The sequence below is a fragment of the Denticeps clupeoides genome, chromosome 8 (genome assembly GCF_900700375.1).
Source record: "Denticeps clupeoides chromosome 8, fDenClu1.1, whole genome shotgun sequence".
In the NCBI taxonomy this organism is placed as follows: Eukaryota; Metazoa; Chordata; class Actinopteri; order Clupeiformes; family Denticipitidae; genus Denticeps; species Denticeps clupeoides.
The window spans coordinates 11286662-11299569 of record NC_041714.1 but is presented as its reverse complement, the minus strand read 5'-3'; the positions used below and the strand labels follow the sequence as shown (position 1 = coordinate 11299569).

Here is a 12908-nt window from a genome sequence, read left to right as displayed (position 1 = left end):
ACTGTTGGAGAACCATTTCAGGTGACGACCTCTTGAAGCTCATCGAGAGAATGCCAAGAGTGAGAATCTACCAATGTAAATGGTCATGAAAATCCCGATCCGCCAAGGTGCCACTGAGGTGCCACTGAGCAAAGCATCATCCCCACACACTGCTCCCCGGGCGCCTGACATGGCTGCCCACTGCTCACTCAGGCTGATGGGATAAATGCAGAGGACAAATTTCACTGTGTGCACCGTGTGCTGTGCTGCTGTGTATCACATGTGACAATCACTTCACTTTTATTTTATTTAAAGAAAACACATTGACTGAGAAGGTGTGTCCAAACGTTTGGCCGGTACTGTATATATATATATATATAACACCTACATGAATCAAAACATACCTTTTACTCTACAATGTCATTGAGCATAAATAACTTGCATGAATGGAACTCTCGCTGCACTTAAATCTGCTATTCCTGCTTAATCTACCCAACTCATGCCCTTGATACTGTACACACTACACCGTGACCTGCATCGGACTGGGACTTTATCATGGCTAAATGCATAGGACACATTTTGTTGTGTTTCACTACTAGAAGTTTCTGTAAGCATTAAATTAGTTCAGTTTTATTATGCAACACTGTTATTACATTTAATATTCTAAACCACCTCTAACCAATCAAACTAACATGGGTAATGCAGAGCTTATTTCAGGGCTGAGAATGGGAGCCTAGCCCGTAGCCTTATAAGGTCACAAGAACAGACTATAAACAGATGGAGCAAAGAAAAAGAAACATAGTTGGAGGAGAGGACGACTGTAGAAGGAAGTACGCTACATGCAACAACACTTTGGAAACTCCGAATAGCCTTCTGCAGTAGGCATAGTTACCTCTACCCCATATTTACATTCAGAGTGGAATCACTTTTACGTCCCATGATACCTAAAGCACACAAAGACAAAAACATTCCCAATAGATCTCTTGTTTATTTCTTTCTCAAATATTTTGTTAAATACTAAAATAGAATCTATACATAATGTCAGGAAAAAAGCAAATGCCTTGCACAGTGAAACCCTTTCTGCAGGTTCAAGTACATTGTAAGTTTCCATAGGAATGTTCCCATACATCACAGCCACACTGCACACCATCTGAAGCAGCAGTGAGCTGTGATTACATCCATTTGTGCAAATTAAATCCCATTAAAACACAGTGATATGACTACTTAAGCATAAAAACCAAAAGTCCTTAAAAAGAGGCAGCGAGGAGAATTGTTCCCTCTTCCCTTTAAATTTCCTGCATTGTGCTTTCTACAACAAACATACACACACACACTCAAGACAGAAATACAACACAAAAAAGCTATTGTTTGACCTTAGATAAAGAGTGAATTCAAGTTAAATGAACGAATGGTGATTACCTACTGAACGATGCGATAAAACTTAATTTAAAAACATCCCTTTATGAATTTAGTGTAATATAAATATACAAAACATCTGTACATGTGTTAAACAAGCAAAAAGCTAAGAATAAAATATATATCAAGATTCATACTTGATATGGACAATTGACCATTTTTAAAATGTGTTCATTTGCTCTGCAGTCACATCCTAAACCCCATAAAGAAAAACTGGGCAGATGTCAGGGCGGTGAAGGTGAGGGGAGTGGTGGCGACAGCCCTGGGTCGACCTCTGGACTCAGGAGCGAAGGGAACATGAGAACCCGAGCCTTCATGAACGACAGGTCAGGCAGCCTACAGAGCACCCGTACCACCTCCTCACTCAGATGCTCCTCCCTGTCCAGCTTCCTGTTGTCACACAAACATTTAATTAATAATTCAAACAATGTCTATCATTGTAATCTCTCACCTTGTTTACTAGGACCTGATCTGCAAATACCACAACTCAGAACATCTTTTTAAAACGAAATATATGGATCCAAAAGCCCTATTAACTTTTTCCTTAAAAAAAAGAAGATGGTTGACTGTGAAATACTGCTTAGGAAAGAGCAGTTAAATTGAAACCACACTGATTTGGGTACCACGCTCTCTACCTTAATAAGGTAGCAAGAAATCTGATGGTAGATGGTACATGCTAGGATTATAGATGAAAAAGGCATGAATAAATGCCTTTTTATTACTTTTGTACAATAAGATTAAAAGCAGACAAGGTGGTGTGGAAAGACAGAAAGAAGTGGTGTGGCAATGAGGTCAATAGATGGAGAAGTGAAAGTGAAGTGATCGTCATTGTGATACAATGCCGCAGTGTTTTAAAATGACAATCCTGGATTAAAACCTGCTCCAGAGACCAGACTTGAATCCAACTGAACAATTCTGGATTAATCTTAAAATGACTGTGCCCCAAAGCTTTCCATCCAACCTGATGGTGCTGCAAAAAGGACTGGGCCAAACTGGCCAAGGATAGGTGTGCCAGGGTTGTGGCATCATATTCATAAAGACTTGAGGCTGTAATTGCTGCCAAAGGTGCATCGATAAAATACAGAGCAAAGGCTGTGAATACTTATGTATTTCTTGTTTTATTTTTAATAATTTTGCCTCAAATAATAAATAAAAACCTCAAACTTTTTCCATGTTGTCATTTTGGGGTGCTGTCTGCAGAATTCTGAGGGGAAAAAATGATTTAATCCATTTTGGAATAAGGCTATAGCATTACAAAATGTGGTGTGCAGTGAATACTTTCTGGATGCACTGTACGTTATCAGCACTTTAATTCAAGTATTCCGATTAGTGCACTAGTGAATCTGACATTTGTGAACACAGATGCACCCATATGTTCATATGAAGCATACATGTTCACCTGTTGAACGTGCTGGTCTTGTCTACGGTGGACATAAGGCGTGTGAAGGCGTCAGCCACATGGCCACCGGTGGTGTTGTTGGTCTCCAGTTTGGCTGTGCTCAGTTCATACAGCTCTGGGTCCACACCTTAACAAATAGGATAAATGATAAAACTGAAAACCATGCCATTGCACACACCACACTGCACTGCACAACACAACATTTCCATTTTGTGAGGTAAGAGGTCACATGGACAATCAACAAGCGGGTCAAGATATTGGTTATCTGTTCTAATCTCTAAAGTGACACCTCTTGAGGACACAAAAGAGGGACTTCAAGCATGCCGAATCAAAGACTGAATAGATTTTCATTAATCACTAAAGAATGGAAAGAAGTAAAGAGGTACTTACACAGCATGAGTTGAAACTCCAAAGCAGAAATAGACAGACACACCAAGAGGCAAGCAAAAAACATAAAAGATGAATTTACTCTCAAAGAACAGCTGGCTAGCAGCTAGCATTGCTGCTAGTACAGCTGACCTTCACACAGGGCAACGGTGAACTCTATGGAAACACACCTTTAAAATCTATAACAGAGGCCTTCCAGTCTAGTCCCTCTGTAACTCTGTGCCTCAGGGCAGCAGGTCAAAAGCAGGACGTCAATCTCTCTGATGCAAGAGGCAAAGGAGGACGACGAGACTCAGCCAATTCACTGCTGGACAGTGGCAAGCAAGTCTGTACCCTTAACCCAAACTGGAATTGATACGCTAAAAACCAGACTGGTTCGTAAGAGTAGCACAGTTGCCCGTGGGTGCTGTGCAGAAAGGTGCGTGGGGGCGCGCTGACCTGGCGGAGGGGTGCTGCTGCCTGAACTACAGTCCTCCACCGGCCCGAAGAAATCAAGGTTGAGCTGAGGGCAGGCTGTGTGCACCCCACACAGGACAAGAGGTGGCATTTAAGGTTAGCATGTTGTCAGCAGCGCCGACGCAAAACACACGGCGAGAGGACGATTTGCACAGACCTGGGCAAGACCTGCGCAGACCTACGGCTACGCTCCGGGTAAAAAGGGGAATCTGAGACCGACCACAAGCATCATTTCACTTACGGACAAATAACACCTCTTTCGTTTTATACCAACAGCGTTCAAAAGTTGGTCTGTCCGGAAAAATTAAATAAGCAAATAACATTTCAGTTTGACATCCATTGGGCCACAGCCCATTTTGCCCTTGAGCTAATATCAAGCATTTACCAAAAATAATATTACATTTATTTGTGATCATTTTAAACGTCTTTAATAGGAGCTGCTCCGAACAGATCCTCATATATTACATTTTTTTAAATTTTTTGCCCCAAATGAGAAAGGGTTTGAATAGGTAGACCTTTAAGCAGAACCCCTGCCTTTTATGATGCCAAAGAGGATATCATTAAACACAATGAAGGTTTCAATTGACAAGATTCTGGTTTAATCACATATCAAAATGAACAGAAGGTTACAGAAATGGAATGAGGTGAAACTGCAGAGTGCAATTTTTACAGGGACAGGAAGGAACATCAATATTCCCAGGCTTTCCTCTCACACCACACGCCCACCACAGAACTCTACATGGCTTCCTTTATTCACCACAACTTCTTTACACTGTTATGCAGGACATTGAAATTTTCATGGCGACTACATGGAGAAGAGATCAGCAGGTCTAGCAATGCAATTACAAAAATGTAAAATCTCTCTTGTTCACAGGCAACTCAAAATTATTTGCACACTCATTTTGGGGCTATTCTCGGATCTCACCTTACAAATAAATGACAGCAAGGAGCCCTGCTGTACAACTGCATATGCTCCAAGTGAGGTAGTACACCACTGTCCTCCTCCAGGTCCTTAACACTGAGCAGGGAGGAGGACAAAAAGGGCAAGGGAGATGGAGAGCCTGGGGTTTTCACAGTAAGAGTGCAGAGACACAAGAGACCAGAGAAGAGAAGAAAGAACCTGAAGCCTCTGCATGGAACGAGCAGTGACACCTGAGAGAGGAGCAAATAAAGTTCGGGAAAGGGCAGGGAAGGAGGACAGTACATGAAAAAGCTAGGAGGAGAAAGTGCATCAGGAGTAAGAGCTCTTTCGAGAGTGGCGAGTGTTCTTAGCTCCAGCCCGGCAGGAGGAGACTCTGTGCAGAGACATACCCTCGTGTGGGATGTTAAGGCCGTTGCTGTTCCAGTCAACCTGTGCAGACTGGGGCGCCCCCTGGAGGTCATGAGGAAAAAAAAGAAGAGCAACAAACCTGGTATAAAGCTGGTATGTTTATGATTCTTATTTTTACATAAATGTCAGGAAATTGGTTTATATAACAACAAAAACATTTCCCAAGTACTTGCAATAACCTTTTTAAATCCATGATCATATTTACTTTTGTCAAGCATACCATTGGAGGGTCAGGTGAACTGCCTGAAGTTCCTTGAGGGACTTGTGCAAACTCAGCAGCTGAGGTGGGTTTCACAGATTCTTTGGTGGGTTCTAGCATACCCTTAAATTTGCACACATTTGGAATCAGACGATATATATTTTCCATCTATTAATAAAATCCGAGTAATGATGATCTGTAAGAAGTGTGCTCACCAGGCTGGCAGCAAATGCAGGCACAATCACTGGCTGCTTCTTCTGGCCAGTGAAAACCTGCAGGGAAATAAAAGTCTGCATAGAACGGGCTTCCAAACAAAATAAAAAAAAATAGACTGAGAGACCAAAGAGACACAGGTAGACCCACAATGTTTCTGGTGTCCATGCCCAGGCAGTAGAGCAGCTCCTTGTTGCTATGGGAACCACCCCATTGGAATTGGAGGCCAAAGGCATCGTGGATGTCCTGGAGGTGTCGCCACACATTTTGAGGTTCCCTTGGAAACAAGTAAAAATGCCAAATTAGTTACAGGGACAGTCCCCCCTGGAGACACTTAGGGTTAAGTGTCTTGCTCAGGAACACAATGGTAATAAGTAGAATTTAAACATTGGTCTTCTGGTTCAAAGGTGAGAGTGTCACACACTAGGCTACTACAACCCATATTAGACCACATGAATCACCCATCGCCCTCAATATACTCGCTGGAAGATTTTTTTCAAGCTCCATTTAGCTTATAAAATGAAACTGGGTGTGCAATTAATGTGATCTAATGAATAAAAGCCATGTGATTAGAATGGGTATTTTGTCCCTCTGTATATTCCCTCTATCAGTGGTCTACTGTCATTTTACTCGGTGGAACAAGAACAGCAGCAGCCTTTCTAAATGCAGTCAACCATTGCAGTCACTCAGCCAGGTTAAACGCCACTTAGCAAGCCCTTGCTCCATTTCATGATTTTATAATGGCCATATCACATTTAACATCACACACAGCTTTCATCATGTAAGTGGCTCACAGGACCAGCCACTGCACAGATTAGGGGTCTATTAGAGGGGGTGAGAAGTGTGAGGACTTACCAGTGGGTGGCTAGAATTTGCTGGTCTCTTTGTTCCGACTGTTTGTTCTGAGGCCCAAACAGGGCTTTGAGAGAAAGGATCTCATCCTCAATGCTGGGAGCTCCAACCTCTGGGAAACTGACCTTGAAGAGTCTTTGGAGTCTGGAGTTCAGGGTCTGAAAAGAAAGAGAGAAAAAAAGAGCTTCAAACTGGCGCTAAACTCAGCACGAATCTATTGTAATGACGTCCATATACAAAGAGCTTAATAAGAATTGATTGAGACTGAAAAGGACTACAGAATTAGAAAACTGACTAGCCCACAAACTAGCAAAGAACCAAAAACAACACAAGTGGGTGTATTCACCAGCCTACAGCTTGATACCTGCTGCACAAAACACTGAAAGGAAAACAGGAAACCACTGAGGTGGCCTCACTGTCCCCTCACGTGAAGATTTGGGTCTGCCATGTGAGAAAAATAGCTGGCTGTATGAAAACAACACAGATGGGACGTAACAATGTACTAAATACTTAAAGAGTTCATGTCAATTCAACTATTATACTTTTAAATGATTCAGAGCCTGTATGTTTTACATGAACTTGAGTAAAGAAGTCAATATTGTATTTCTACAATACTGAACGTCTCTGAGCAACAAATTGGTTCTCAAGCGTATTCATTTTCATTCAACAAGTTCACATTAGATAAGTTCTGGCATCTGGACCATATTTCAGTTGGGAGTGCAACAATATTTTGCAGAACCACTCACTGAGAGGCTGTCCCTTCTGGTGGTGCAGGGGCTTCCACAGTGGAGTGCCATGCTGGTGTGCCACTGGTCCTCACTCTTGTCCTCTTCAGGTTGGTCCAAGCTCTCTGCCTCGCCAAATGCCGCCCAGGACTCCCCACCTTCCGCCGCCTGCGCCTTCTCTTGCTGATCAAACGCAGCCCAGCCCTCCTCTTCATGCAATCCTCCCTCAAGGGGAGCGCTGCAAAAGTCAGCAAAGCTGTCACTGGCAGGGAATTCTGGGAAGTCCACTTTCTCGGCACATGCCTCCTTGTCCTCCTCTACCATATTGATTTCTCTGAAATCTCCAACATCCTCATCTGTTGAGTCGCCAGATCGCGCAGTGATGAAATCGGCAAAACCTTCCTCTTGTGTGCCAGACTCAGTCTGACTGAAGTCGGCAAAGCCCTGAGTGCAGAGGGTGTCTGGATCTCCAAATTCCTCATCTGTAATGCCTTGAGGGAGCTCTTCTGAAGGTACTGTGAATTCTGCCCCACCAAAGTCACCGAAATCCTCCAGGTCCCCAGGGGATACCACTGCACAGAAAGAAGCAGTTTCAGAAGAGCATATGGGACCTGAAGGTGTACTGAGCTCTTCTTCAGCAGGCTGGGCCTCCAGCCCCACCTCCTCACTGGGACTCTCTTCTAATGAGCCCTCTTCCACCCTGGAATCTCCTGGTTCAGAATCATTTGAACAGGACTCGGGGCCTTGAAGAAAGCATTCAGGTGTCTCCAAAACATCAGAGTCCTGCTCCACAGTGGAAGCTACGAGTCCCTCAGGGGGTGGTGTTAGTGCAACAGACTCAGTTTGATCCACATTGCAGGAATGTAGCTCACAGAAGCCGTTGGCCATCACAGACCCTCCCTCTGTGCAGAGCGTGCATTGGTCAGTGCTATGGTGCTGTTCTTCAAGACACCTGTGGACACCAACAGCACGGTCTGACATTGTCACTTTAACAGCCTCAGACGCTGCTGCGGTGTCCGAGGGGTTTGAATCTGTGAAGCCATTGGCCAGAGTTTCCACGTTTCCACTTGCAGGAGCCTCTGTCCCACCATCCGTCCATTCTGATCCTGTACTGCTGGATGGAGTGCCAGGTGGAGATTTGCCTGCTGGTTGTTTCGGTGCTTCATCAGAGGTAAAGGTACCACTGGACAGGTCAGGTGGTGAAGTACTTTGTGACTGGATCACAGTGGAGGACTTGTGAACCTCTGTGAAACTCAGGCTGGATGGTATTGCCCTACTGAAGTCCCCAAACTCGTCCTCGTCATCTTCTGTGTCCTCATCCAGAGGCGGGGGAGAGGAGGAGTACATGCGGAGGACATTAGACTCCATTGTAGCTTATCCCTCACACACAGCCACCTAAAAAAAAGAGAGAGAGAGGGAAATAAAATTACAAAAATGAAGCAAACGGTAAAGCGGGTTTGAAAAGGGTACACGCTGCAGTTCCGCTTCTGCATGGAAGTTCTTGATGCGCTCTCCCGTTATAAACTGGATTAACAGCATCTGGACAATAAAATACTTGAATTGCTTACTGAGGGCCCGTCCACATGAGAATGTTCTTCCTCTAAAATGGGTGGTCTGTCTCTAAAAACCTGTGTGCACACAGTGACGCAGGGAACGCCCCAAACGCTGTTTTAACCCCCATCCCCACCACACATGCAAGTGAAGTGAAAGTGAAGTGATTGTCACATGTGATGCACAGCAGCACAGCACACGGTGCACACAGTGAAATTTGTCCTCTGCATTTAACCCATCACCCTGAGTGAGCAGTGGGCAGCCATGACAGGCGCCCGGGGAGCAGTGTGTGGGGACGGTGCTTTGCTCAGTGGCACCTCAGTGGCACCTTGGCGGATTGGGATTCGAACTGCCAACCTTCTGATTACGGGGCCGCTTCCTTAACCGCTAGGCCACCACTGCCCCCCTGGAGCTGTAACCACCCGCTCTCCTTGTTTTTGTGGCTAGTTTAACTCACCCCTCAGGAGAACTGGCTGGAGCACGTGGTTGCTCTTCAGCCTTGGCTTTTCATTAGAAAAGAGCACCGCAGAGAGGATTTCTGGAGCTGCTGTAGCACAACCACGAACATGATATCCGCCACTGTTGTATGTATGATTCATTTAGGGTTATAGGTCAGGTTGGAGGTTGGGCGAATACGTCAGCGCTTACACTAAAGAGCCACTTTCCTGTGCAGAGGAATACGCAGAAAAGAGAAACTCACCAGTTTAAATTTCCATGTGGACGCAAGGCCAAAACAGAGAGACATTTTCCCGTATTGCAGAAAAACATTCTAGTGTGGACGGGGCCTAAAAATGCTGTACTCTCCCATATTTACTCAGTATTTGCTTTTCAGGACAAAAGTGTATAATGGATGATTGGGGGCTTGTCTGTTTTCAAGTTACATGTTGATGTGGATTCGGTTTTTGAGCTTTTGAGTTGCAACATACAGCACACAACACTGTATAAGAAAGACTTAATTCTTAGTCAACCGGTGAGTATGATTGGAGGGACAAAACAAACAGTACAACACCTCCGGATTGTAAGCTATGGAACTGTTGAGGAATACATAAGATACCTACATAAGAATACCTACATAAACCAAGGCAACATATAGCACCATATGCCTGCATGGTATTTACATCTGGCCAGTGTCTCTCTATTCAGTATTTCCCAGTAAACTGTTCTGGGAATTGACACCAGACAACCGCAAGAGACAGAGCACAAGCTGCACAAAAGACATGATGTCTGGGGTTATCAACACTGCCAGTCCGATCTCTAGCCACCAGTCCCCTGGGATTCATCATGCCCACGTACTTGAACCCTGTTAAGGTCAGTTGCTTACTAACCATTAACCCAAAAGCTTGTTTTTTTTTGTTATAAAATTGATAAAATGCACTCAAGACTTAATTTAGGAATCCATGTCTTATACCCCTAAATCTTAATATCAAATTAATATTACCCAATCTCTTATATGCAGAGCCAAAATGTCTACAAGACTTCATTCTAATGCATTATTCAACTGAGAACATAAATACTTCAGTAAGGCCTCTAGTGTCCATGATATAACTGCTCTATTTAAAGATCGTCAAATGTGCGTCTTTCCATCAATCCTGCTTAGTAACTTTGCATCATATATTATTACAGACACCGCTTAAAATCCCATTTCAGATGAAGTTGGCACGGCCAGGTACTCGCCTTTGAGTCCAAACATTGCTTTCCTGGCCTGGCATGATAGGGATGGTGCTTCGGACACACAAAGTCCTGGCTCGTTGGATGAAATTCCTTCAAGGAATTCCTCCTTTTTCTTATCTCCACACTGCTCCCCCGATTGTGTGATAGACACATTCCTGATGCGGTGTGAGCGCCACTATAAACACACAGTCGATCAAACTTCAGACAGAGAACCCAACACACTTCAACAGGGAGAGAACCCCACTGCACACCCCATTACACTGCACCAGAGTAAACTGTAAATTGATCTAGAAACACTATCCAGCTTGCTTTTTGGCTCACGGACACAATAATAAACCAGTCATTGCGGGATACTCGTTCTGTACAGGGCATTGGTGAAGAAATACGAAACGGTCAGTGAGTACAGGCACCTCCAACTAAACTAGTGGAACAGAGTCCACATCTAGTCGCGGAGACGGCAGGAAACCCGACCTCTGGCCGTCCAGTATCGTTTACATGGAAAACAACCTTCTGGTTTGAGTGTCTGAGCGTCGTGCACAAACTAGATGCAGAAAAATAAATACAAGTAGGTTGATGTTGTTTTTGCTGTATCCATATCCATAATTCTATTTTATTTTTTTCCATATTTTACAATGCACAGATCAAACGTGACCGTAGGCCTATGCGGTGATTGGGCAACACAGACCTGGTACGTTTATTTTAGGTACATTCTGCCACATTAGCTGATGTGTGATGACAGCCGCTCCCCACCCACGTCCCGAATCTAACACACACACAAAAAAAGTGGTTTTCTAAGACAACTACGGCACCGTCCTGGAGCAATTCGACAAGGCACCCGCCGCGTCTGCTCATTTCACACTTGCCCTCGCTATTTCTGTCAAAGGTGGCGCTCCATTGATCAGAACGCAAATCAGCGTTTCACCGAGCCGAAGAACCCGGGCGAACAATAGCGACCGCGACGCCTGCACAGGACGTGGCGCAGGCGCCGACCGCGCCAGCAGCGCCTAGGCTGGCCGTAAATAATGCAGGAGGGATCATCTCCCCCCGGCCAGAGCCTCTTCGCCTTCGACGGGAAGATAAGCAGCTAACGTTAGCCGCGGCTTGTTACCTTCATTTTGACGCTGCCGCCGCTGGGATTCATGGTGAAGGGACGGCGTCGCAGGCGGCCCCGCCCTCGCCGTGAGGCGAAGGTCCACTAACTCAACCGGCCCAACTAACTCGTGTCAACTGGCCTTGCTTACGCGCGGTCAGACCCTCCGGCAGGTACCGCGATCCTGTCAACCAGAAGCCGGCGGAGAGGGGCGGGGCGGGGCGGGGCACGACGTCACTTCCGGCAACAGCGGGTGACGCGCGCAGGGGCTTCTGCTTTATTGGGGGGTTAGAACAAAAATTACACACACTTGGTGAAAGAGATTAAACGTCCTTCACGACAATAATGCGTTTGCTATTCTTCGAGTGTAAGGACAATTTTGTTACATATGTACGAAATGATTACTTCGTCCCGTGTGCGCATGTACTGTTACGTACATTAATTTATATAGTATAATATAATATATATTGTATTATATACCCATGATTACATACGCTGCTGGTTTTAAGTTAGCAGTACCGTTAAACGACGCGATGCAGCCTATAATATTAATATTTGTTAATCACACATCATTGGATAAAAGTAGGTCACTGGTATTTGTGTCCATAAAAAATCCAATAGGGACTCATCATATTCTAGGTGGTGAAATACAAAGTTTTGATCGCATTCTGAATTGTTTCTCATGCTATGTAGCTGAAACAATGTCTGATTATCCAAAAGCATCTGCTGAAATATGCTGATTTAAATACAAAACATGTTTTGCATTTGAAACTAGAACTATATTCATTAAAATTCAGTCCAAATCCAAGTCCTTCCATGAGAAGGAAGCTAATGAATTCTAGACAAGGGTGGCGAGGCAATAGGCGTACAACACAAAAGTAAAGAATTCCAAACATTCTTTAGCCCTTTTATGTCAAATTTACAAAAGTGTCTTTCTGGTCAAAAGAACTGAAAGAGGATGCAAATTAAGTTGAAAACACTGGTTGCTCACCAAAATTGCTCTGAAGTTTAATTAAATGAATTGATTTGAAAAAGTGTTGGGAAGTAAACTGACAGTAAATAATATATACACTTCTCCAACAAATATCTTCCATAAGACTGATGAACTGTAGACATATCAATAAACATCTAGCATCTCCAGGTGAGTGCTGCCAAAATGTTCTGACTGGCTCAGTGGACTTAGGCAACATGAACAGAATCCTTTCTGTCAACAATGCATTTGGCATTTCAGAAATTAACGATACATAATGCATAAATGCACCAGCTGCAACCACCTGTATTTTTAAGAAAATATTTTCTAAAATTAATTGATAGGGGGCGCTGTAGTCAAACATAATGTCGCAAAGCCATGCTAATAATAATAAAGGCTGATCTGAGGCATCTAACAGAAGGTTCTTTAACTATTTGGAACTTTTCTTTTTGTGACAAGGATTACTCAGTTGGTGTCTTCATTATTACACAGCACTAGAATAGAGAAATGTGAAAAATTAAGCTGCAGGATCCTTGACTGCAGCAGGGAGAGACTCTTGTTCCAGTGTTAGCTGATCGTGTAAATTTCTCAAGAGACATTAGCACAATGATGGATTATATGTTTGTTAGACTGCAGATCGGTATTTTTAAGAAAGGAATTGCACCTAGAT

The 12908-nt window shown here is 44.0% G+C and overlaps 1 protein-coding gene across 3 annotated transcripts; it reads right to left on the bottom strand.

Annotated features, from left to right (window-relative positions):
- Nucleotides 1-947: 947 nt before the first annotated feature.
- On the bottom strand, nt 948-11499 carry aftphb (aftiphilin b). Of its 3 annotated transcripts, XM_028990190.1 has the most exons (10): nt 11287-11499; nt 10182-10353; nt 6978-8351; nt 6235-6389; nt 5530-5656; nt 5382-5438; nt 5173-5289; nt 4949-5009; nt 2795-2921; nt 948-1785 (listed from the first exon to the last, which is right to left on the bottom strand). In XM_028990190.1, the coding sequence occupies exons 3-10, from the start codon at nt 8322-8324 to the stop codon at nt 1620-1622; spliced, it is 2157 nt and encodes a 718-aa protein (XP_028846023.1). In that variant the 5' UTR covers nt 8325-8351; nt 10182-10353; nt 11287-11499; the 3' UTR covers nt 948-1619. The 3 variants fall into 3 exon arrangements, with proteins under 3 accessions (XP_028846023.1, XP_028846022.1, XP_028846024.1); XM_028990189.1 differs by lacking the exon at nt 10182-10353; XM_028990191.1 differs by lacking the exon at nt 10182-10353 and having other exon boundaries at nt 5188-5289.
- Nucleotides 11500-12908: the final 1409 nt, after the last annotated feature.